We start from the raw sequence: 26904 nt of genomic DNA, 5'->3' as shown, positions 1-26904 counted from the left end.
ATTAGTCATTTGCGGCGATGCGTGCAGCGCCATCATATCTATCTGACTACAACATATAGCCCATAACACGCTCTCACACCTTTATTTTTTAACCGTTTGCCAGGAGTAAAATGTATACATGGGGTTTAAACAACCAGATAGGCTACATTTACATTTGTCCAGTTTCGTCTGAAATGCTTTCATCCTTCTGAATTGGTTTGTTTAGTGATCGGACTACATTGATAGCCCTGTTTATTAATAGCAGCAGACGCCCCGCGGATGACACGCAACAGAAACGCCACGCTCACACCACGCTTGCAGTGTGTCTCCGGCCTTAACTCTAGCAGCTGCGCTGAAGAAACGCGCGCAGCTGCTGCTGGCGCAGACTCTGAACATGCTCTGAACACTGTGCGAGCCATCTTGACAGTCGCGTTAGCTATTATGGTCTCGTGTTCACCAGCGCAGAACATCTCATTGTTCCTTTTAATTAATAAAATAAATATAAAAAGAAGGAGAAGCCTAAAAAAGGCCCGAAGCCCGGCCCGCGTTTTAGGTATGACGTGAAAATTGGCCCGAAGCCCGGCCCGAGGGGCTTAAAAAAGTCGGGGCCCGTCGGGCTCGGGCATAAATGCAGGGCTCTATGGTGAACAGCACATAGCACACTATGATAGGAAACGATTCAGTGTAAAATATGCTTTCAGTCGAAGCGAATGAAGTCTGTTTTCACGTTAGTTTCACGCACCGCTGCAGCTCACACATAGTCTAGACCAGAGCCATTAATTAAAGACACGAGAGCGCAGCGTGGATCATATGCGCGAGTCAGCGCAGACAACAAACATATCGAACCCATTTGAATTCTGCACAGAATGCTGCATTTCAAAGCGATATGGAGATGATGATGATAAACGGTTAGAGGAAACTGGCTTTACCAAACAGAAAGGCTCTAGTCAAACTGTGATATTTTTAACGAAATGTTATTGGCTGTTTCAAAAAAGGGGAGGAGCTGCTAACAGCTGGAGCCGTTTCAGGGAAAATCACGTCAACACATTGAATAATGCGGCGCGTTTCAAGGCACTTCAGCGGGCCTTTAAAGGTGCACTATGTAGGATTTTTGCAGTAAAATATCTAAAAACCACCAGGCCAGTGTTATATATTTTGTTCAGCTGAGTTCTTACGATATCCTAAATGTTTTCAACTATTTGTACGTCATGAGAAAATTGCCAACCAATGAACCAGGACATCTGAGGGAGTCGCCTGTGAATTGCATCATATCTGCATCACCCTCGATTTCTTGTTTTATTCTGTAGAAACACTTCACTCTTAGCAGTGAGCAACAAGTGTCACAGCAGCCGCTGAGTGAACACATAGAAATGTCATAACATCATTTTAAGCACACTTAAATGTATCTAATATGATAACCAGAGTTGCGTTACCTCATACTCATGACCTAAGCGGAAAGTGTCCCATCATAATTAAAGTCCCATTTGTCGCGTGGTGTGTGTTGTGATTCAATCGCTCCAGCGGCCTTGCTTAGCTCCCTCAACACTCGGTCCTGCTTTACTTCATACTACAGTAATGTTAATAACTGCATCCATAAACCTGATTTCTGCACGAGTCCTGTCCCGATTCTTTTCTACCGGCTGTGAGGTGAAGACCACATGTCCCAAGATTCTGCGCTCAAACCTGGCGTCATAAAACTACGCCTTTGTTTTGAATAGGAGCCCTCTAGCGGATGGAAAAGTTACATAGTGTAGCTTTAAGGTCCATCTATCATGTTTTCAATGTTCATAGAGTAAATATATAGGCAAATCTGTGTGTGTACACGGCTTTTATTTAAAAGGGCAGGTTCTGGTGTTTCTTGTTGGTTCGACCAATCACCGTACACTTACATCACTAATAGTTTCATATTGTGCTCTGCTCTCTGGAGGGAATAAATTAGCTTACTACAAATACGTTTCTAGAACTAAAATAGTTCCCAGTTCCTGTGTTGCGAACACGTCAAAAAGCTTTCGTTAAACGCCTTCACTCTTGTCAGTCTGTAAGACACTTACACATCTCACATGACTGGGGTTCATGGTGATGTAACTGACAGATCGCAGTAAAGCAGTTGCAGCTTTAAAAGACATTATCACTCTTTCTATTCTGAGCCTCTATTTAACAAGGTGTCATGCCGCTGTTTGTCAGTGCTAATTAGAGAGACCTTTTTTTCAGTTCAGGGTTTGGTTTGCCTGTGCTTTCTGTGGCTTTTCACCCTCAGAGATGGAAACTTTCACTTGACTTGTTGAACCTAACAAACCTCTGCAGTATTATCAACATATCTGTGACCTTGATTAAATTGCGTGTTTGTTTGTAAGAAAGTGCAGCATGCTGGAGCGGCTGTCATCACTGTCTGGACTTGTGTTGCAATTTCCTTCCTTATTCAAATGTAGGAACGCATTGTTCATTCCTAAGTAATCTGAATGCTTGTCTATGAAGAGGAATTGAGAAATAGGGATTATATGCGTCTCTTTCTATCTATCTATCATCCATTCATCTGTCTGATCTATTGTTCTGTCTGACCATCTATCATGAAACTCAATTTATCACAAAAAATGTGATTGCTATAAAAACTGGAACATCTTTTTGGCAGTAGTTGCATGTGCTGCTGTTTGAAAGTGTTTATAGGCTTTGTTCTATTGAGAGGAATGAACACGATAATGGAAATCTTCCAGCAGGTTACAAATTAAGGCCCTGTCCACATGAAGCCAGCGCTTTCCCAATCCGATCTTTTTTCCCCCTCGTTTCAAGAAATATCTGCGTCCACACGAGATTACAAAAACGGACTAAAAGGATGTAGTTTGCATGCCAGGCCAGTGTGTGGCGCTGTAATTCTGCCACAGAAATACACTAAAAACGGAGAAGAAGAGTTGTGGCTAGGCAGGGGTATAGCAGTGGTCGGAGAAGAGGCAAAATCTCACAATAAAATAACAATAAATACATTTGCTACTTAACAGATGTGTTTTATTAATGCCTACACCTACCCCAACCCAAAACATACCCTTACAATAATGCAGATACGTTAATTAAATGACGCGATATTGATGTGCGCATGCCCAGTGCCCGTAGTTGTACCCCTTACCTCTTTCACCGTGCTGGAGGTAGTGTGATGACATCACCGTTTCAGAAAATATACGGATTCGCTGTACACACGAAGACGGAAGATGATCGTTTTCAGATTTATCCGCTTTGGGACCCGGTTTCGAAAAATATCGGATGCATGCTTCTAAAGTGCCGGATCCGTGTGGACGAAACACTGATACGGTACAAAATTTATACGTATACAGCTAAACGCGTCTCCGTGTGGACGGGGCCTACATTTTGTAAAAAATTGTGTCCCAAGTGACATAGTAATATATATACCCGGCGCAGTAAAAAATCACGGCTGAAAAATCCTCCCTCACATCTCCCCCTCACTCTCTCATTTCTGTCAATAGGGGGGAGGGGGAGATGTGAGGGAGGATTTTTCAGCCGTGACTTTTTACTGCGCCGAGCCGAAGTACTCTCAGAAGTGCTATTCCGCCATACATTATAGTTCTCCTTTTAAACGCTTAGAAAAGTGCCACGTTTTATTTTGTCACCATACTTGGTCGTTCAACTTTTCATGTAACTGTATTTAAATAGGGAAAACGTGGAGGTGTTAGGTCGCTTCTAACATGATCTCTGTTTGGTACCATAGTGAATGAACTGAGCTTATGGGCTAAGCTAAATGCTATCAGATCGTCACAGCACGTCAGAGCGATTAAGTGCACGCACTGAGACGGCCAAATCGTGGGCAAAATCGCACAGTGTGCACCCGGCTTTAGTTAAGGGAATAACATAGTTTAATATGAAAAAGCGGTAAAGTAACCCTTTAAAAACCTGTGTGCAATTTAGTGAATAAGATTCAGTCACTAAGGATCCTGTGATTTTAATTCAGTGAACTCTTGCCAACTATCATGTCACTTGTAACGGTCTTGTCATTAGAAGCACATTTTGAACAGTGTAAATGTTTCATGTGGGCGTTTGAACAACCTCTGCTCGCAGTCATCGGTGCATTAAAGAGAGTTTTGCAAAGACGTTCTGACCTCACGCCTTCATCACTCATGCACAGTAATATGGTAAACAAACTCAAGTAGGTCAGTATTCTGACTCTGAAAAGGTGTTGGCATAAATGTAGGCCACTTCATACGGCCAGTTGGTGCTTTGTGTTACCAATGTGTAAACGGATGAATTTCTGAGCTTAGATAATTGGAACAGTAGGTGTGAAACTTTTTCCCCAAATCAACTAGTTGGCAGCTAATCACCCTGTCATTCTTAGAGCTCTGTATAGTGAGATAGGTGATGAATTGGAGTGTAAGATCAAAATTACAACTTTTCAGACTTGATTTCAAAGATTTTTGAAGTCTGATAAAGATGCATGCATGGTAAAAGGAAATGCATTTTCTTGTTTTGAACACACAAAAATTGACTCATAAGTCAAGGTGCAGTGCTGTTCTCTATCTATTTTACTCCCATAATCTGATATATGTGGTGCCGTATCCACCATACACAGGTTTAATAAATGAACAATAATTGCAGATTTCAAATCTTGGAAATCGCGTCTGAAATGTAAACTTCTTTTTTTCAGTCTGCTCACTGACCTGAATAGGAAAAATGTTAACCTAATTTATGTCCTGCTATGCAAGATATGTTAATCCTCTTAGTGATTATTAATGCTGCTTAACTAGTCTGGATTTTTATGTTTAGAATCATTTGATATGCGTCACCCATTCACATATACTTAGATAATTTTGTTTCCTTTGTTACATAATAAAAACTATTTTAACTTAAGCCTAGTTGTGTGTTTCTAAATAGTTTTCTGAGTCACAACAAACAGTCTAATGGACTATATTTATATAATAAATGTCATACAGTGATATTGAGATTCTGGCTAATATAAATTATATCAAGTGTATAGCGTCAGTTCTGGAAGCTCAGTTTAGTCAAGCTTGCATCAGCTGACTCTCAGCTGATCTATGACGACCTATAGGAATACGACGCCTATCACAGCATTCCTATTTAAATAGCACATATTACCGGATGCAAAATTCACATTTATAAGGTTTTTGAACACAGATATATGTCAACAACCAGCCTATAATTGTAAAAATCCACCCACTCTTTTTTTTTTTTTTCAAACAAGTGGTTCTAGATTTCTCCCTACTCTTAAAGGGTTAGTTCACCCAAAAATGAAAATTCTCTTACCCTAAAGTCGTTCGACATCTGTAAAAATAATGGCTTATATATGGGCCGAATTCAAAACAATGTTTCAAATGGTTATGAATCAGCGTATTGATTCATGATTCAGATTGCCAATGTCACGTGATTTCAGCAGTTTGACACGCGATCCGAATCATGAATCAATCCGCTGATTCATAACGGTTGGAAACTTTGTTTTGAAATTGGCCCATCAGTATATAAGCCGTTATTTTGTTTTAATTTTTTTTGCATACAAAATCTGTTCTCGTCGCTTCATAAAATTATTGTAGAGCCACTGTAGTGAGATGGGCTTTGTAACGACGTCTTTAGTGCCTTTATGGGTCTTGAGAGAGGAAATGACATTGGTGTCAATGAAGGCCTTTCTGAGCCATCGGATTTCAACAAAAATATCTTCATTTGTGGTCCGAAGACTTACCCTTTAAGTCAGGGGTTTTCAAAACCATTCCTGGAGCCTCCCCAGCACTGCACATTTTGGATATCTCCCTTATTGGACACACCCAGCTCAGCTCATGGAGTACTAAACTAATCAGCTGATGAGTTAATACAGCTGTGTTAAATAAGACACTAATAAGGGAGACATCCAAAATGTGCAGTGCTGGGGAGGCTCCAGGAATGATTTGAAAACCCCTGCTTTAAGTAATATTAGGGTAAGCCCCGCCCATGACTGGGAACATTCTGTCCTATTAGCATAGATCCCGCCCTGAATGAACCGCAGCAGTCCGCCATTTGTTTCCTCACTGTAGCAGCTGGAGATATACAATGTCTGCACCAAAAAAAATTACATTTCTTCTGTTATTGGATCACCAATGCACAGAGTCTCTGTAGCATCTGAGCCACTGAGGAGACCACGTTGAATTTTTTGACGGAAATGTACCGAAAAAAGTTAAAGTGTTATATATTTGTGCAAATCATTTTAACCGGTGGGTCAGTTCAATGCTGAAAGATTGAGTTTAATCAGCTTAACTCCACAACTAAATGTATCCACTAACCATTCAGAATCATCTAGTTGTAACTTCTTCCTGAATCTCCATCAGTGTCCGAATCTGTGTGAACATGTAAGACTAAACACAGCTACTACTTTTTTTTGACATTTTGGCTGTGACATTCCGCATTTTTGTTATTGCTGTAGTACCCGAAGCATGAGCTGTAAAGGCTTTGCATTCTTCTGGTAACGGGAGCCGGGAGCAAAAGCTCATTCGCAGTTAAAGGGACACACACAAAAACGGCGCGTTGTTGCTCACACCCAAATAAAGGCAAATTTGACAAGCTATTATAAATGATATATGGGGTATTTTGAGCTGAAACTTCACAGACACATTCTGATGACACCAGATAATTATATTACATCATGTGAAAATGGGTTTAGTATGTCCCCTTTAAGTCATCTTTTCAGTTATCCTTCAGCTTTCATTGAGTATGCTCAGGAGCTAATTACCCTCCATCATCCCCAGCTGCTCCTCATGTCCACAGTCAGGATTTAGCCTCTGACATTCCTTAATGTCATCAAGAAAATGAATATATTACAGATATGATTAATGTTGCTTCGTTTCTGTTCATGGCAGGTTATATCTCTCCCCAGAAAAGAACCATATCACCAATCCAAACTGAATGCTAATTGTCAATTTTCTTTGATGAAGTGGTCCTGACAGAACTAATAATTATTTTGTACTTGTGATGGTTGTTGCTAACTTATACACAGCTAATATTCTAATAATAGTCTAAACAAAGTGATGTAGAACTATATTTAAAATGGGGTGTAAACAGAATCATCCAGTACTGACCAATATCGGCTGATTAATATCCAATTCTGACTTTTTCCCAATAAATAAATACATTCAGATAACCAATATTCTCACAATATATTGTGCATCACAAAATGTCAGTGCATATTATCATCTTATAACTGCTGGTTTCAACACACACACACACACACACACACACACACACACACACACACACACACACACACACACACGTTTGTTTTTGTGAAATATGGGGACATTCCATAGGAGTAATGTTTTTTATACTGTACAAACTGTATTTTCTATCTCCCTACAATGCCCTGTCCCTAAACCTACCCATCACAGGAAACATTCTGCATTTTTACTTTCTAAAAAAAACTAAAAACTAATTTTGTATGATTTATAAGCCTTTTGAAAAGTAGGGACATGGGTAATGTCCTCATGTTTCACCCTCTTCTTGTACTATCCACGTTATACCCATGTCATTATACACAAAACATCCCCCCCCCCCCCCCCCCCGCCACACACACACACACACACAAATTGAAGCCATGGTGTCAGGTATCATTTCTATAATAGGCTAAGATATAGACTCTTTATTGATTTTCTTTTCTTTTTTTTCTTTTTACTTCCACCCTCCCCAGTGTGCACAGGAAGATATCATGTGAAATCATCCTGTCTAAACTTCCTGTCCCTGGTCTAATCTCTCTCTTTCTCTCCATCTCTTTCTCTCTAGTTATTAAGTGAAAAGATAAGCGGTGCAGAAGGGACAAAACTCGATGAAGACTTCATGGAAATGGAGCGGGTGAGAACTGCAGAAATGAGCCCCTTCTTCACATGTGATTTTATGTCACAGAAATATTTACTCTTACCAACTTTAATCATTACTCTTACTCTTTCTGCTTTTCCCACCAGAAAATAGAAGTCACAAACAAGTCTGTTTTTGAACTCATGACTAAAACCACAGAATACCTTCAACCAAACCCAGGTATGATTAAAAAAATCAGACTGATTTACAGCACTTTGCACTTGATTTATTCATCACATTACCTTAGAAATGAGGCGTAAATGAGAAATGAGGCGCAAGAGTTTCCAAGTTAAAGACTTTTACACTATCAACAAGTGAAACAGGAAAATAATGCTAATTAATGATGCGAACAGAATTAAATTCTGCTGTACAGCAGCTCTAAAAGAAAATAGTGTCATTCAACTCCCTTCAGTGTTGATTCAGTTCCATTTTAAAGATCATCAATTATTAAATGAGTTAATTTCCTCTATAAAACAGTGATGTCATCGTCCAGATCAGTTCAGTTCTCATTCAATAGTGTCAGTCCAGTCAAATCAATAGTATTGTTGAATATTGTCTATTATTGATTAAAATAATGATCACGTTGAACTCACATCCCTATGAAACTTCATCACTGTTGCACAATATTAATTTATATAAAAATGGGGTTTACACTGTTTTATCTTGGATTTGGGAATTGTATTGTTTTGTCTTTTCGCATTCATTATTATTTTTATTTATTTTTTGAGTAGGCACTGCTTCCCTTTCCGTCTCGAGAAAAACTCTGCTGCTTCTAAATGACTGTAATTTCACTTTCAATGACTCATGTTTAAAGTGTAGTGTAACGATTAATGGTTTGATCATGAGTGTATGTCGTATATATCCACACAGCATCAAGAGCCAAACTAGGAATGCTCAACACCGTGTCGAAGATCAGAGGGCAAGTAAAGACGACGGGTTATCCTCAAACTGAAGGGGTATTAGGAGACTGCATGCTGCGATATGGACGGGAACTGGGGGAGGAGTCCACTTTCGGTAACAGCCACACATACCAACAGTCAAGAACATACATGCACAGACATGAGAGACAAATCTCTCTCTCTATCTCTTTGAGTCACACAAACTTGCACATTGTGCATTGTGAAACGTGTTTCCTGTAATAGGGCTGTCGTTATAACATTTAAACACGAGTCTGACACCTTGTGGTGCTTTGTTGATGCCAGACACAAAACTGACTTCTAATGTGGATCCTCCAGTCAGAATTTTAAGGCTGATCTCTCTGTGACATAAAATTAGCGTTAGTGTTTTATGCATTCTGCTACATCAATTTGAAGCGTTTGCACTCATTGTCAGACTTATTAATAATAATTTTATCTTTGGGAGAAATACCTTTTCAATTATCAAAAAAAAAATTACCATGTGATTATTTATTACACATTTTTCCATTAAATTTAATTCATTTAAAAAATAAATAAATAAAAATAAATATCAAAATATATTATACACAATATACGTGTGTGTGTGTGTGTGTGTGTGTGTGTATACACTGATTAAGCATAACATTATGACCTAATATTGTGTTGGTCCCCCCCTTTTCTGACAAAACAGCCCTGACCTGTTGATTCATGGACTCCACTAGAACCCTGAAGGTTTGCTGTGGTATCTGGTATTAAGATGTTAGCAGTAGATCCTTTAGGTCCTGTAAATTGTGAGGTGTGGCCTCCATGGATTAGACTTGTTTGTTCAGCACATCCCACAGATGCTCGATTGGATTGAGGTTCTGGGGAATTTGAAGGCAATACTTAGGTAGGTGGTACATGTCCAAAGTAAGATCCACGTGGATTGCCAGAAGATTATTGTCCAAAGCATCACACTGCCTCCATCGGCTGGCCTTCTTCACATAGTGCATCCTGGTGCCAGGGAAGCAACGCACCCGGCCACCCACATAATGTAAAGAAAACATAAATCATCAGACAGGCCACTTTCTTCCATTGCTCTGTGGTCCAGTTATAATGTTTGTGTGCCCACTGTTGGCGCTTTCGGCTGTGGACAGGCGTCAGAATGGGAACCCTGACTGGTCTGTGACTATGCAGCCCCATATGCAACAAACTGCGATGCACTGTGTATTCTGACACCTTTTTATCAGAACCAGTATATACTTCTTGAGCAATTTGAGCTACAATAGCCCGTCTGTTTGATCGGACCACACAGGCCAGCCTTTGCTTCCCATGTTGAATCATTGAGCCTTGGCCCCCCATGACCCTGTTACCACTGTTCCATCCTCTGAAGGCTACTTCCAGCAGGATAATGCACCATGTCACAAAGCTTGATAGTTTCAAATTGGTTTCTTGAACATGACAATGAGTTCACTGTCCTAAAATGGCCCCCACAGTCACCAGATCTCAACCCAATAGAGCATCTTTGGGATGTGGTGGAACGGGAGCTTCGTGCTCTGGATGTGCGTCCCACAAATCTCCATCAACTGCAAGATGCTATCCAATCAATATGGGCCAACATTTCTAAAGAATGCTTTCGGCACCTTGCTGAATCAATGCCATGTAGAATTAAGGCAGTTCTGAGGGCGAAAAGGGGTCAAACACAGTATTAGTATGGTGTTCCTAATAATCATTTAGGTGAGTGTGTGTGTGTGTTATTATATATATATATATATATATATATATATATATATATATATATATATATATATATATATATATATATATATATATATATATATATATATATATATATATATATATATATATATATATATATATATATTGTTACCTATTATTAAATCAGTTACATGCTTGATTTTTATCTTTACATGGAAGTTAAACATTGCTTCAGTAGGTCTACATCATCTTCTCAGGGGCTGCGCTGGTAGACATTGGTGAAGCCATGAAACAGATGGCCGATATTAAAGACGCCCTCGATATCAATGTGAAACAGAACTTCATTGACCCACTTCAGACTCTACAAGACAAAGACCTCAAAGAGATTGTGGTATGACACAGTTTTGATGCTCATTATCACTTAATTTTAAAGAATTATTAAAAGTGCAATAAGATTTTGCAATTTAAAAATTGTCATAGTTAAAGGTCTTTTAAAATAAAGATTGAAAAGATGTAAACTCACATGAGAAGAATCCACACATATCAGTGGCCTAGAAAAAGCGGCTTACTTGGAGCACATCGCCCCCTCACGGTGGCCGTTACGTTGACCAAACGAATACTACTTATTTTATTTCCCTGATATTATCTGACACTATTATTTACAGAATGAAGTATGTGTTTAAGACAATGCAATCTGTTAACATCAATCTGTTTGTGCATTTGCAGTTTGTGTTTAAGTGAAATACAGCTATATTGTTTTGCCTGATTCATTGATCAATGTTTGGTTATTTCGAGGTAATCAGCATCAGCTAATTTAGCCTTCTTGGCCTATTACTCAGTAAAAGCATGTTGTGTTATTTCCCTGATAGCATCATTTGAAGAAACTGGAGGGTCGACGGCTAGATTTTGACTATAAGAAGAAGCGTCAAGGCAAGATTCCTGATGAGGAGATCAAACAAGCTGTGGAGAAGTTTGAGGAATCCAAAGAACTTGCTGAAAGGAGCATGTTCAACTTTTTGGAGAATGATGTAAGGAAAATGTGCTGCTCATACCCTTTTATTTATATTGCTCATATTGTGTATTTGCACATACAGTTTCTTGTATGTTACATAACTAAACAGTTTCCATTGCCTTGGCTTCAAGGCAGTAAAGTTTCTTCTCTGGGGTTAACCTTTGTAAACGTCATGTCTTTTGCTCACCTGTAGGTGGAGCAGGTGAGTCAGTTATCAGCTCTGATCGAGGCAGCGCTGGATTACCATCGACAGTCCTTGGAGATCCTGGAGGAACTCAACAGCAAAATACAGAACAGGTATCTTCAACTGCACATGCTGGTAATTTAAAAGATAGAGCTAAAAATCTGCTTGGATAAAAAACATCCTGTATTCCAGTCAACATTCATAATACTTCTATTATATATAAGACAGCACATGTTTTTTATATCTACTGTTAGTCCATCTTCATTGGTAGGCAAGGGAAACACATTTTGTGAAAATGGAAAAAAAAAAAAAATTCTCTGTTTTGTTCCACTATTCAGACATTGTTGGTGTTTTTTTTTTGTTTTAGATGTTCCTTGCTTTAGACACCAGAAAAAAATTGTGATTTTTTTTATCAAAGTGTTAAAATAAAGAGGTTTCTCGCTAATATACAATTGAGTTTATGCACATATATTGGCATCTGCTCTCACAGGATATCTAACGCAAGCAGCCGGCCCAAAAAAGAGTTCAAGCCAAAATCGATCGTGTCCAGTTTGGAGACTGTCGAGAACACACAGCACAATGGACTTTCCCACACCTCATCAGTCAAAACCACAGGTATCAATGAGAAAACATCTCGACAGCACTAGAGAGGAGAGCTTCTTATGTGCTTCAATCTAAGCAAGAAAATCTGCCCCAGAAAAAGTGCAGACTATTTATTATATATGTTGTATTTTATCAGAACATTTGTTAAAATTATTATTTGTTAAAATATATTTAAATTCTAAAACATTCACTTATTGTCTAGGTCTAAATAATATATATTTTTTTAAATGTGGTTTAATTTAGGATAATATTAATAAAATAATGCAAGTACAGTGCTTATGGTTCGTAATACGTCTAGGTTTAAATAATATGTTTTTATCTAATTATGGATATTAATCATAGTTCATGGTTAGTAACAGAAAAATATTTGTATTATATTATATTATATTATATTATATTATATTATATTATATTATATTATATTATATTATATTATATTATATTATATTATATTATATTATATTTTTGGTTTAGCAGCCATTTACGATTGGAACAATTACATTTATTCTTAATATAATTACAGTGTTATACAGTCCTTTTTTTTGGTTTTGTATTCACCTGTTGTTTGTTTCATTTTGTGTTTTTTATTTATTTATTATTATTCTGGCTGTCATTATTTATTTGTAAGTTATTTATAATTAAGTGGTTCATAATTGGCTTTCATTGTGTGTTGCTCACATATTTCACCACCATCAGGTTTTCTTACATAATTACTTCATATTCATTTCAGATATCCAGGTCATCCACACTGTAAATGGAAAAAGTAGGTGGTTATGTTTATCATAGAAATCCTGTATTATTTTTATCTGTTTGTAAGAAGAGTAGGACTATTCATATATTTAATAACATGATGCATGTGAATCAGACTTGTGAAGTATTGTAGAAATGTTATTGTGAAATTAACCAAAGTAAAACAATCAGAATCAAAACCAGACAACTTTACAATTCCCATCCATAATTCATAGATCATAGATGTTCATTTTCATCAACTGTGTTTTATTTGCTGAGTCATGTGTATGTGTCTGTCTCTCATGTTTGATCTCATGTGTTTTTGCTCTCAGTTGATCAGTTCACACACACAGCACCCACAGTACCCAATTTATCATGGCCTGACAGCCCCAATGGTAATGGCAAACGTGAGTATTGTCCTGTAGGGTCATGCCTAGACACTCACTAAATGTTAGGTAGTTGACAATACCAATTTCTATAAAAGGCAGGAGATGTGTCGTATTTGGTCAGTAATGGCTATTTGAATTCTGCAGAAATATGTAACGCTTTTGTTGGATAACTGCGGTCACAGAATTGAATGTGAACCTACTCATCTCATCAACCCACACATCAACTCAAGCTACATTATTCCATGATTTCTGTTACTTTCCTAGCAATAACCTGGTGCTATTTTAAAATGAGCTGTTTTGGCTATTTGGAAGCAGCCCATATGTTCTCACCCTCATGTGATTTTTGTTTGTTCTTTGAGAACAAGATTACAAAAACCTTTGCAATATGACATTCACCATTCACCATTTACAAGTTAATGAAATATATGAATGGGAATTATCATTAAATTGTAATGAACACTTATATTTTGATCTCTTTCTCACACAAAGCAATAATATGACTTGGAATATTACATGATACTTGATAACATGATACTTTTATCTTTTACTTTGTATCTGCTTTTATTTATTTATTTAGTTTTTTTTAAGAGTTTGACAGGTTAATATTGTAAAACTAAATCTATAAAAAATAAATAAAAATTTTTATTACTTGAAAGAAGAAACATTACAAGGGTTAGTTTTTTTAAATGAAGTGACGTGAGTGCTTTGTTTGCGGAAAAACCTAACAGCGTCCGCTCTCATGTCAACACAATATGCATGGTGCTCTCTTGAATGTGAATGCAATGCATTGAATGAATGCATTGTAAATTAAGTGGTAAATTATGTTGTTGTTGTTTTTTCACAAACAAAGCACTTGTGTTGCTTCATTAAATTTAGGCTAAACCACTGGAGTCATATGGATTACTTTTATGATGCCTATACCACCTGTCTAAGGCATGAAAAGGATAGTTGCGTAGGCTGTCAATGGAGAGACAGAAAGCACTGATTTCACTAAAAATATCTTAACTTGTGTTCCGAAGATAAGCGAAAGTCTTACGGGTTTGAAACGAGGGGGAGTAATTATTGACAGAATTTTCATTTTCGGGTGAACTAACCCTTTAAAGGTGCAGGATGTAATATTGACAGCTAGTGTTAAAATGGGTAGTTCAAAATTCTAAATACTGGAGAGAGTTCTTGTCCTGCCCTCTCCTCCTCATACTCAACACACACATGGGTTGGCAGATTGTAAATGTAAAAATAAATGTATATTGATCTGTTTTTAATACATCTCTGGTCATAGAGCTTTTAAGATATATCCCAAGGCTTTTTAGGTCATGTGGAATCTGCGATCTCTGACCCAGTTTGTTTGCTGGATTCAATAGGCTAAATATAATTTAATTTTTTTATTTCAGCAACAGTTCTTATTTCTGCTTAACATGTTAAAGTGTAAAAAAAAAAAAACTAAATTAACTAAAATTAAAAATAAAACTTCATAAAAAGCGCATAGACATAATTTTTTTTGTTGTTGCAGATTTTAAAACCTCAAAATATTAACTTAATCTATAATAGCATATCTTTGATACTAAAATAACAATGGTTTGACAGAGTTTTCACTATGATCATTGTAAGATAAGAACATAACACTGTAAATAATGTAAATAATAATGTCAGAGTAAATAATGTCAATATTTTAATTTGTGTGTGAACCTATTCTTTTAACAAATGTTTAAATCTGTGGCATTATTGTTTTTTCCTCATTACAGAGATAGAGTCACACATGGACCAGCCCTGCTGTCGATCGCTCTATGACTTTGAGCCGGAGAACGAGGGTGAGCTTGGTTTCAAAGAGGGAGACATCATCATCCTCACAAATCAGATTGATGAGAACTGGTATGAAGGCATGATTAACGGCGAATCAGGCTTCTTCCCCATAAACTACGTTGAGGTCCTAGTTCCCCTGCCTCAGTGAGCTGAGCCAACAACAATTGGTCACTGACCTCACACCAAACTAGACTGTCTCAAACGTCCATTCACCCAACATCCTCTGCTGCATTCTCACCAATGAAAGCCTTGCGTTTTACCACAGACAATTTGGAAGCTTTTACGTTTCAGTATTTATTTATCTTATTAGGTTTTCCAGGCCTCATGGTGCAACATATTGATTTTTACACTGCAAAAAAATATATAATCAGTATGTTTGCTTTCCTTTTTAAAATCTTTTTTTAAGTAAAATATCTAAAAATCTTTAAAAACTAAAGTAGACCTGGCCCAGACCTGTACATCATCTTAGGCCAGGTTTTCATCTGATATTAAAGGATTAGTTCAGTGTTCAATAAACTTTTGGTGATAATCTACTCATCCCCCTGTCATCCAAGATGTCCATGTCTTTCTTTCTTCAGTCGAAAATAAATTTTTGATGAAAACATTCCAGGATTTTTCTCCATATAATGGACTTCAGTGGGCACCAAACAGTTCAAGGTCCAAAGGACAGTTTCAGTGCAGCTTCAAAGGGCTTTAAACTATACCAGACGATGAATAAGGGTCTTGTCTAGCGAAACGATCGGAAAAAAAGTGAACGTATTATAAGCATAAATGATCGCCTTTGCTCTGTTCTGTGATGCGCATTCGTGACGTCACGTAATACGCAATTACGTTGAAAAGGTCACGCTTGACCTTGGCGGAAGTACAATGTGTTCGTAAAAAACGTTTTAAACGATAAACTGACAAAAACATTTGAATATGTTTATATGGTCCTCCTTTCGCACATTTGTAAACACTAACTCGGTTCTTCTGCCTAAGTAGAGCGCGACCTTTTCAATGTAATTGCGTATTACATGACGTCACGAACGCTCATCAGAGAACAGAGCAAGGCGAGGATTTTGTGGCTATAAAACTTAAACTTTTTTTTTTTTTGTAATGATGATCGCTAGATAAGACCCTTATTCATTGTCTGGTATAGTTTAAAGCCCTTTGAAGCTGCACTGAAACTGTCATTTGGACCTTGAACCATTTGTGGTCCATTAAAGTCCATCATATTATGGAGAAAAATCCTAGAATGTTTTCTTAAAAATCCTTAATTTCTTTTCGACTGAAGAAAGAAAGACATGGACATCTTGGATGACATGAGGATGAGTAAATTATCAGTAAAAGTTTATTTAACAGTTAACTAATCCTTTAAGATTCGTTTTGGTTGATCAGATCACAAGTAGACAAGGGAGACACATTTCTGTTTACACCTGTTTTCATTTGTTTCTTCTGTCCACTTTCAACTACTTCTGTTCTGAATTCTCAGAGAGGAGTGTCTATGTAAATCTTTTTCAAAGCTTTCTTCATCTAATGGTGAAATAAGCTCACGCTATTTAAAAAAACACACAGAGAGCAGCAGTTTTCCTTTCAGCTCTGATAGCCGCTTCTTAAAGGGTACGTCACACACAGTTTCTGCCATCTCATGTTAATCTTATGTACCTATAGAGTAGTATTGCATCCTTAATATCTCAGAAGGGTCTTTAGTTGTATCATATTTATAAAAGACAGGTACACTGTACCGATTCTTTCCCAAAATAGCCGAGCTCGTGAAGGCGTGTGCAGTGGGCGTGGCTAAAGAGTCACAAGAACACATACACGCAATAATTCATGGCATTATCCCTGGATAACTTACGATTCACAATACGTTTGTGTTATTTACATTATATGCACTTACGCGCCAATTGCCAACAAAACACAGACATTTGATGCAGTTTCACTCACCGCCTGCGGTTTCAACTCATGACCAGGATCTTTTATCGCTGGAACTGCTCCATCTTTCAGTTCCAAACTGTCTGCAAAATCCAGCATCGAACTGGCCTTTCTTTATAAAACATTCGTCACCGAAATGCTGGGAACAAACAAACACACTTGCAGAACTATGTTGCTGCTCCTAAAAAAACAAACTGCATCCACTGTTTCCTTAATGCTGGATTATTTGGGAAGCTAACCAAAGTGACCTTTCCCTCACAACCAGAAACACACTTATTTAGTGACGTTGTTGATTTCGTGGTCTAAACAAAAAAGCAGACAGCTTCCGTAACCCGAACGAAGCTCGTTGATGGGCGCGCTCTTGCTCTCTCTCTCTCTCTGGTTGTGCGGACGCGCTTTTCCAGGAGAAATGCCCATATGAGAGAATTTCACACTTTATGACGTCATACAGGGCCATACTTGGAAAAAAATTTTTTAAGAAATGTACACAAATCCTGAAGAAGTGTATTTGAAATACTCTGTTATACGTCCAACTCGTTTTTTGAAATTTGAACCATGTTTAGCATGAGAATCACACAGTATAAATAAGGCAGAATGCATTAAATAGTTTAATTTAATACCAGGTATAAACAGGGCATTACATATCATGCCGTTTAGGAACATGAAGCAGGGCATCAACTGATTAGAATGCAGCTAAAATGCCACTAAAATGTGATTTATGATTTGATTATTCGGCACATCATGTAATCAATTAGATAAAAAAATGTGTAATAGCTCAACAGTCCATATGTATGCTGAAGTAATTTTCTTCCGAAAAATTTAGATTTTTAGGACGTTTAGTTATTTTTTTTATATTTAAAAATGTATTTATTGCAACATACTGATTTTGAAAGGTTTTGTTTTTTTGTTGTTGTTTTTTTTGCAGTGTAATTTCAATGCACATGTTTTATTTTAGCTTCAACGCAGCATTCACCGCTTTGTTCATTTGAAAATGTGTTGCATCCAATGGGGTGGAGTTGTATTTTGCCGTCTCCGTATGTTTTTCTTCTTTTTTTTTGCTCTGACATGGGGTTTACCTGCCTGCGGTGGTCTTATGTGTTTTTTGAAACACAATTTTTCTATAAACTGTGACTATCTTGACTGCTACTCTTATGAATGTCTTACTCTTACTCTCTCCCTGTCTCCGTTTACAGACTTATTGTGATCTTGGGTATCATAGTAAGTATCGCGGGTGTTTTAATGGGTTTTGCTCTCTCGCGCCTTCAAGTGCTTTTTTTGAACGGTGGCTGTATTGCACTAAAGCTTTAGAATTACACACCCATTGATGTGCACATTTTATTTTTGTGTTTTTTGGTTGTTTTTTGGTTTTAGGACATTGCACTTTCTACTGTATCTCTTTCTGCCATGCCGATGAATACAAAATTTTATCAGTTCTATCTTATGGAGTGCTAAAAAAATAAATATATATATATATATAAATATATATTGATATGGTTCACAACTCCGTACTGTATGTAACAATAACTTTTTGCTCGACTATGTTGTTTGTTTGACCTATGTCGTATTCTGAATGACATTTTTAAGATTTTCAGATGTTAATGAAACATTCTTGCCCTAGTTGAACCGTCCTGTGCTTATAAACTAAATTGGACATCTTTTGAATTCAGACCAATTTAGTTTGAAATGACAAAATTTGTCTCTGTGTTTGTCCATCGAAATTAGACCGTATTCTAGTAATGTCAAACATTATTTTTGTTACTCTGAGCAGTATGTTTCTTGTGCATGAAATGGAACTTTGAATGACTGTTTTTGTCTCTGTCTTGGCCAGATACTGCCATCGACCGTCACAAATGCTTTAATCGTTTTAGACCATTAACATTTTGACTTGTCATTCCCTATTGTATCTTTTTCTGGCCATATAAAGCAGTCAGAGAGCAAAAAGGGAAAAGAGAAAAAGTTGTTTGACACAAATCATGCTTAAAGCTGCAATGTGTAACTTCTGTGCCACTAACCGCACCGAACTTGTTTGAGTTGCCAAAAGTACTATATTTTTGCATTTAATTTTTTTTTTTTTTTTTTTTTGTGCTTTATGATAGTTCACCAATTAGAAGGCTATGAACAGCTCTATTAACTATAAGTTAATTCCTAGGGTTACAGGTTGGTTTAATTCCCAAAAATATGAGCTGTAATAATAGTGATGCTTCCCTTAGCAAATACCACAAAATATTTTCAAATCAATGGAAAATAATAAATATTTCCTGATTCCATTCACACCACATTCAGAAGCTTTCATTTGCATGATTCAACAAAAGGACCAGCTCAAAACACTGGTTTACTTGACACTATGTTTGTTTGTTCAGCCCGCAAAGACACCTCAACAGAAATATTAGTTTTTTGCCATTATTTCATGGTACAGGAATGTTTTCTCTCATCACATTCAATTAGTACTGCAAGCTATCGAAAAAATATCGCTCTTGCTGCACATTTAGCAGCGGGATGCACAGTTACTGTGAAACAGTGGTGCAAAGATTGACCCAGAATAAAAGGATAAGTCTTGGAATTAAAAAAATTGATAGATTGTTTAAATATTTTTACTTGTCCCTATATTTCAGAAATCTTTGTCAAACGCATATCTTCCATTGTTTGGAAAAAGGTGTTCTTCCCAAATCAACTGGTTGAGCCAAAGGTTTATTTGTCAGACCACTTAAACCAAATTGAGCACTATTTTAAGAAAGTGTCACAGTGTTTACAATCCTCAGGAAGTCGACCCACTTACAAAACCGTTCAAAAGTTTGGGGGCGGTACTAGTTTGGTTTGCATCACAGGAATAAATTATATTTAAAATATATTAAAATAGAAAACAATTTTAAATTGTAATATTTAACAAATTATGGTTTGTACTGTATTTCGGATGTTTAAAAAAATACAATCTTGGTGAGCAGAAGAGACTTCTTTTAAAAACATGAAAAAATCATTAAAAGAAATGACCCAAACTTTTGAACGGTAGAGTGTATAATTGTCTCAGCACAAAATACTGAAAAAGAACACATGGCAGCTTTAAATCGATGTTCTAGTAAACCGAATGATCCGATTCTTTCAGAAATAGTATACCAGTTACCCTGCACAAAAAACTACCTGACAACTTTCTGAAAATGATTGTGAAAACGACAAGAAATTACGTGACTTAATAGATGTGGCACCCCAATCATCTCAATCTTAAACTTAAGATGTAGAACAGCTCTTTACTTCCAAACACTATTACTAACTCCTAAACCGATTTTACAGTGTTCTTATGAAATTTCTTCTCAAATGTTCATCACTACATCACCGAGTGAAAGGAAATGCTTGTGAGTTGTTTTCTTTTTGCTCTCTGGCGTAATTTATACTCAAAGTGGTTTATAGATGTTGTAAATGAATATATTATTACACACTGTATATTGCATAAATAAATGATGTGGAAATATTGATTGTACAGTTTATTTTTTGCTCATCCAAACAAACAGGTAGCAGCTGCCTTCAAAAATCTATCATTTACTAACACACTCTAAAAAAGCATTTTATAATCAAATTTAAGACTCTTCGAATTGTCCATGATTGAGTTTATATCCAAACCTCAGTGCTCCTTTGTTTCGATTTTCTTTCTTTGTTTGGCTGCGAATTACCCTTGAGCGTTTGTGTTCCTCTGTAGGTGTCCTTGTCTTTCTTTGTTGAGCAGTTCCCAACGCAGTTCCAGTCGGGCTGGTGGTCCACCACTAGATCTAGGGTAGGTAGTGAGGTAGTGCTGGTCACGTCTCTGAAAGTTAAAGAGACTATGGACTGCGAGTCTTGGTTTATAGCGCCGTAACCCCTCCAGGAGCTGTCCTTGACGAGCATGGACTTCTTTATCATCTTCCAGCCCAGATGATTGAGCTCTAAGAAGTTGAGGAAGATGCAGAAAATGCCTACGCAAAACATGAAGATCAGGAAGATGGTTTTCTCAGTGGGACGCGAGACGTAGCAGTCGACCCTCTGCGTGCAAGGACTTGCCGTGCACACGAAGTGAGCGGGAACGTGGAAGCCGAAAAGGAGCCACTGCGCCACCACGAAAGCCACCTCGAGAACGGCACGGAAGCACACGTGGAAGACGTAGTACTTGGAAAGGACTCCCAAGGAGCCTTTGGCCGGAGCGGTGGTCTCCTGCAATGCCTGCGAGCTTTTCTGGACGCTCTGGTTGGTGATGCCTTCGAGGACATCAGCAAGACTGTGACCCAAGTGCTTGTGCGACTTAATGGAGCAGCTATCCGAGTCGCAACTGCGGTCGTACGCTTCCCTGGTCTGCTCGCCATCGGGCTGCTTGGATAAGTTGTGCCAGGTGTAGATGATGAAGCAAAGAGAAGGCGTCGACACCGTGATGATCTGGAAGACCCAGAATCGAGGCTGAGAGATGGGGGCGAAGGCGTCGTAGCAGACGTTGGGACACCCCGGTTGGAGGGTGTTGCAGACAAACATCTCCTGCTCGTCCGTGTAGACGTCCTCAGTCGCCACAGCCACGATGAGCAGCCGGAAAATCACCATGACCGTCAGCCAGAGGCGTCCGATCATGGTGGAGTGCTGGTGCACGGCGTCCAGCAGCCGCTTGAGCAATGTCCATTCTGTCATGTCTCTACGCGCCGGCCTCCTGAAGTACAGCACCTGAAATAGATCCACTTTAGCTCTGGTGCCAGCGAGGACGGGTGTTTTCATGTTACAGCTCTGGCCAGAGAGCGAAGGTGCCATCACTGCTCCCAGCCATCCCTTTCTCCTTCAGAGATAAGGCCTCCGCTTGGGACCGTGCCGGCCACTTCACATTGGTCACATGGTGATGTCGCTTGTCTTAACAGTCCATTTACAAACCGCTGGAGAGACAGCACTCTTCCTACTCTTGATAGCGTCTGCAGATTACACTCTTTTCAGATTGCCGCCGTACATGATAGGATGGGTTCCTTCTGAAGGCCACTTTTAAAAATACGCCACAGATAGTGGATTCGTCCATGTGCTAATCTGTCTTATACTTTAAACTTGGCATTGTGTGCTATGGATATTGTTGGCTCTTATGACAAATTGCGTGTTTCTCAGTTGTAAGATGCTTTGCGTAAGTGTCTTCTAAATGGATAAATGAAAATGTGATGGTTGCCTGTCATGTTTGTAATAATTTATTAGTGTGATGGTAAAGCTGAATCATTTTCATCATTACTCCAGTGTTCAGTGTCACATGATCCTTCAGAAATCATTCTAATATACTGATTTGCTGCTCAAGAAACATTTATTATCAATGTTGAAAACAGTTTTGCAGCTTAATATTACAATGATGCATTTTTTTATGGATAGAAAGGTCCAAAGAGCAGCATTTATTTGAAATGGAAATCTTACTGCTCCAAAACGTTTGCATGATAGTGTATGATAGTAAATGCATTTTACCAGTATAGGATAGCAGAAGTAAAATGTTTCTAATACTGATGATACTGGTTGTTTACAAAAGTCAGTAGTTATTTTGAATCTTAAACTAAAATAGTCAGATGATTGCAGTTATCTTCAGGGTATCTGCTAACTTGCCCCTGTTGATTTATGAGCCCTTAAAAGGCCTGACAGTAGTGGACGCTAAATAAAAAAACATTGGGCTTTGGGAACTGTGGGTGTTTCCAAACAGCTTAGAAGCCAACTATCTAGTCAGTAAGGCAGTTCACTAGTATTATGAATGATCTGGAATGTTCTAGATTGCCAGCAACTCGTATGACATGCGTCATAAAGAGCATTCCTAGAGCAAAGTGCTGGAGACTCAACTCTCAATTGATTTCAACAGAGCACAATAATACTGAAAATGTGGAAATGGTCTACATTTTCATTTAAAGGGATAGTTCACCCAAAAATGAAAATCTGATGTTTCTCTGCTTACCCCCAGGGCATATACAGTCTTGTTCAAAATAATAGCAGTACAATGTGACTAACCAGAATAATCAAGGTTTTTAGTATATTTTTTATTGCTACGTGGCAAACAAGTTACCAGTAGGTTCAGTAGATTCTCAGAAAACAAATGAGACCCAGCATTCATGATATGCACGCTCTTAAGGCTGTGCAATTGGGCAATTAGTTGAATTAGTTGAAAGGGGTGTGTTCAAAAAAATAGCAGTGTGGCATTCAATCACTGAGGTCATCAATTTTGTGAAGAAACAGGTGTGAATCAGGTGGCCCCTATTTAAGGATGAAGCCAACACTTGTTGAACATGCATTTGAAAGCTGAGGAAAATGGGTCGTTCAAGACATTGTTCAGAAGAACAGCGTACTTTGATTAAAAAGTTGATTAGAGAGGGGAAAACCTATAAAGAGGTGCAAAAAATGATAGGCTGTTCAGCTAAAATGATCTCCAATGCCTTAAAATGGAGAGCAAAACCAGAGAGACGTGGAAGAAAACGGAAGACAACCATCAAAATGGATAGAAGAATAACCAGAATGGCAAAGGCTCAGCCAATGATCACCTCCAGGATGATCAAAGACAGTCTGGAGTTACCTGTAAGTGCTGTGACAGTTAGAAGACGTCTGTGTGAAGCTAATCTATTTTCAAGAATCCCCCGCAAAGTCCCTCTGTTAAAAAAAAGGCATGTGCAGAAGAGGTTACAATTTGCCAAAGAACACATGAACTGGCCTAAAGAGAAATGGAGGAACATTTTGTTAAACTGATGAGAGTAAAATTGTTCTTTTTGGGTCCAAGGGCCACAGGCAGTTTGTGAGACGACCCCCAAACTCTGAATTCAAGCCACAGTACACAGTGAAGACAGTGAAGCATGGAGGTGCAAGCATCATGATATGGGCATGTTTCTCCTACTATGGTGTTGGGCCTATTTATCGCATACCAGGGATCATGGATCAGTTTGCATATGTTAAAATACTTGAAGAGGTCATGTTGCCCTATGCTGAAGAGGACATGTCCTTGAAACGGTTGTTTCAACAAGACAATGACCCAAAACACACTAGTAAACGGGCAAAGTCTTGGTTCCAAACCAACAAAATTAATGTTATGGAGTGGCCAGCCCAATCTCCAGACCTTAATCACCTTGTGGGGTGATATCAAAAATGCTGTTTCTGAAGCAAAACCAAGAAATGTGAATGAATTGTGGAATGTTGTTAAAGAATCATGGAGTGGAATAACAGCTGAGAGGTGCCACAAGTTGGTTGACTCCATGCCACACAGATGTCAAGCAGTTTTAAAAAACTGTGGTCATACAACTAAATATTAGTTTAGTGATTCACAGGATTGCTAAATCCCAGAAAAAAAAATGTTTGTACAAAATAGTTTTGAGTTTGTACAGTCAAAGGTAGACACTGCTATTTTTTTGAACACACCCCTTTCAACTAATTGCCCAATTGCACAGCCTTAAGAGCGTGCATATCATGAATGCTGGGTCTCATTTGTTTTCTGAGAATCTACTGAACCTACTGGTAACTTGTTTGCCACGTAGCAATAAAAAAAATACGAAAAACCTTGATTATTCTGGTTAGTCACATTGTACTGCTATTATTTTGAACAAGACTGTATGTGTTTGTTTCTTTAGTAGAACACAAAAGAAGAGTTTTACCACAAAGCGTTGCATTGTGCCAGTTGTATAATGCATGCTCCAAGTCACCTGCATCTTGGATGCCCTGGGTAAGCAGATAAACATCAAATTTTCATTTTGGGGTGAACTATCCCTTTTAATATTTATTTATAATTAACATTTCTCTTATTTTGTTCACCATCTTAAAGGGATAGTTCACCCCAAAATGAAAATGATCCCATGATTTACTCACCCTCTAGTCATCGTAGTATGTGACATTCTACACAGCGGATTGATTCATGATTCGGATCGCCAATGTCACAGGATTTAAGCAGTCTGGCAGTTTGACACGCGATCTGAATCATGAATCAATACGCTGATTCATAATAACCGTTGTTTTGAATTCTGCCCATCACTATATAAGTCGTTATTTAGTTTTTTTGCGCACAAAAACTATTCTCGACGCTTCATTAAATGATTGTAAAGCCACTGTAGTGAGATGGGCTTTGTAACGACGTCTTCAGTGCCTTTATGGGTCTTGAGAGAGGAAATGACATCGGTGTCAATGAAGGCCTTTCTGAGCCATTTGTGTTCCGAAGATGAACTGAGGTCTCACAGGTGACGAACGACATTAGGGTAAGTAATTAATGACAGAATTTTTATTTTTGGGTGAACTAACCCTTTAAACATCCAAGTCGATTGTACTTGAAAAATTAGTTGAAAATTAAGTTATATTAAAAAAATGTCCTGGCTCTTCCAAGCTTTATAATGTCAGTGAATGGGAGCCCAAAATTTGAAGCCCTAAAAACTGCTTCATTATAAAAGTAATCCATACGGCTCTGACGGGATAATAAAGGCCTTTTGTGTACAAAAAATATCCATATTTAACACATTTTAAAGTAAAATACTGTTTTGAACTGCGAGAAGTGTTACACTTTCTTCGTAAGTTGAATACGGAAGGTGGTCTGGAGGAAGCTAGATGTTTTACTTTATACATTTTTAAATATGGATATTTTTCATAAACAAACGCTTCACTTCAGAAGGCCTTTATTAACCCCCCGCCCCCGGAGCCATGTGGAGCACTTTGATAATGGATTCAAATTTTGGAATGTCATTATATTCAAACAAAATAGATTTGGTATCATGGAATATTGAATTTAACAATGCATGTGTGGAATGCAACATGATAACATCAGTCCAAGCTGCACAACAGTGGACGTTGTGGTACTCACTTGTGATGATGGGTATAATAGGCATGTTGACGATTTTGCAATGCAAGTAAGTGTAATTATTACTTACTATTGTTTTCAAGGCAGGACACTGCAGGCAAAAACCTTATTTTTCTATGCACTGGTCAATTTTGAGATTTGGGGTTATTTGGCTTTTTATGAAGTGTTTCAGTCTAGTGGAAAGAAAACATCCAAAATATACGTTTAGGTGTTTATTTTATTGCACTTTATCTGTTTGCAACTGTAGATTTTAAATGCAAATCTTTATTTTAATTTTTTTCTTTTTCTCATGACTGTATTTTCATATATGCAGTGATGAAAAGAGACATCCAAAATTCCTGTTGACTCTATATCAACAATATGAACCAAACATTTTGAACCTGGCTTTATACAATGTTCAATGTTTCTGTTTTGGAAATAAATGCAAACAATTGCATATTTAATAAATAATGTCTAATTTGCATTTTTAACCCTTTAACCCCCTTCTAGACCGTTAACTTTATTTTTTTATTTTTTATTTTTTTACATTTTTAAAAATCCCTGTACTTCTTTGGAATGGTACAAAACTTTTGTGGCAGTCGCTGTGACCAAAAAAAGAAGAAGGTAAAGACATGGACTTGATTCGATAAAAGTTAAATAGTGATTTAAAAAAAATTGCCGCACTTGTGGTGTTTGAGGTCAAAAAGGAATGGGAAATGGGACTTTTTGCGTACAAAATCAGCCACGATGCACAAAAAAGTGCACACCAATGAAGGAGTGACACTCTAAAATATAAAGAATATAGCAAAATAGACACATTCCACCCCCACAGATATGAACTGGTGTTACAAAGCAGTACAAATTATAAAGAAGGAAGATGTTACACTCTAAACCTTTGAGAGTACAAAACAGGCACACTCACTCAAACACACACTCAATTACACAAACAACTATACACACACATATACACAATAAATAGTGTGCCTGTAACAATATGGCAAAATTGAGCCAGGAGACTCAAATAAGAGAATAAATTCAGGTTGAGTAAGCTCTGATAAAACATTCCGGGTCATTTTTTGTTACATTTTAATTACATTTTTATGTTATGTGTTACAAAA

The 26904-nt window shown here is 37.7% G+C and overlaps 2 protein-coding genes across 4 annotated transcripts in view; one reads left to right on the top strand and one right to left on the bottom strand.

Annotated features, from left to right (window-relative positions):
* The window catches only part of sh3gl3a (SH3-domain GRB2-like 3a), a 49523-nt gene extending 33868 nt beyond the window's left edge, over positions 1–15655 (top strand). The window contains exons 2-11 of one of the 3 annotated variants that reach the window (XM_067451937.1): positions 7735–7803; positions 7914–7986; positions 8677–8820; positions 10658–10791; positions 11270–11428; positions 11606–11709; positions 12087–12211; positions 12930–12962; positions 13261–13335; positions 15060–15655. In XM_067451937.1, coding sequence (XP_067308038.1) covers positions 7735–7803; positions 7914–7986; positions 8677–8820; positions 10658–10791; positions 11270–11428; positions 11606–11709; positions 12087–12211; positions 12930–12962; positions 13261–13335; positions 15060–15265 — 1122 coding nt within the window. In that variant the 3' untranslated portion in view covers positions 15266–15655. The remainder of the gene's footprint in view (positions 1–7734; positions 7804–7913; positions 7987–8676; positions 8821–10657; positions 10792–11269; positions 11429–11605; positions 11710–12086; positions 12212–12929; positions 12963–13260; positions 13336–15059) is intronic. The other 2 variants (XM_067451938.1, XM_067451939.1) reach the window with 2 other exon arrangements.
* Positions 15656–20631: 4976 nt separating this feature from the next.
* Positions 20632–21939, bottom strand: gjd6 (gap junction protein delta 6). Its single transcript, XM_067451936.1, has one exon. The coding sequence runs from the start codon at positions 21784–21786 to the stop codon at positions 20632–20634; it is 1155 nt and encodes a 384-aa protein (XP_067308037.1). The 5' UTR covers positions 21787–21939.
* Positions 21940–26904: the final 4965 nt, after the last annotated feature.

This window comes from Pseudorasbora parva, chromosome 1, assembly GCF_024679245.1.
Source record: "Pseudorasbora parva isolate DD20220531a chromosome 1, ASM2467924v1, whole genome shotgun sequence".
Taxonomy (NCBI): domain Eukaryota; kingdom Metazoa; phylum Chordata; class Actinopteri; order Cypriniformes; family Gobionidae; genus Pseudorasbora; species Pseudorasbora parva.
This window is presented reverse-complemented; position numbering and strand designations above follow the sequence as displayed.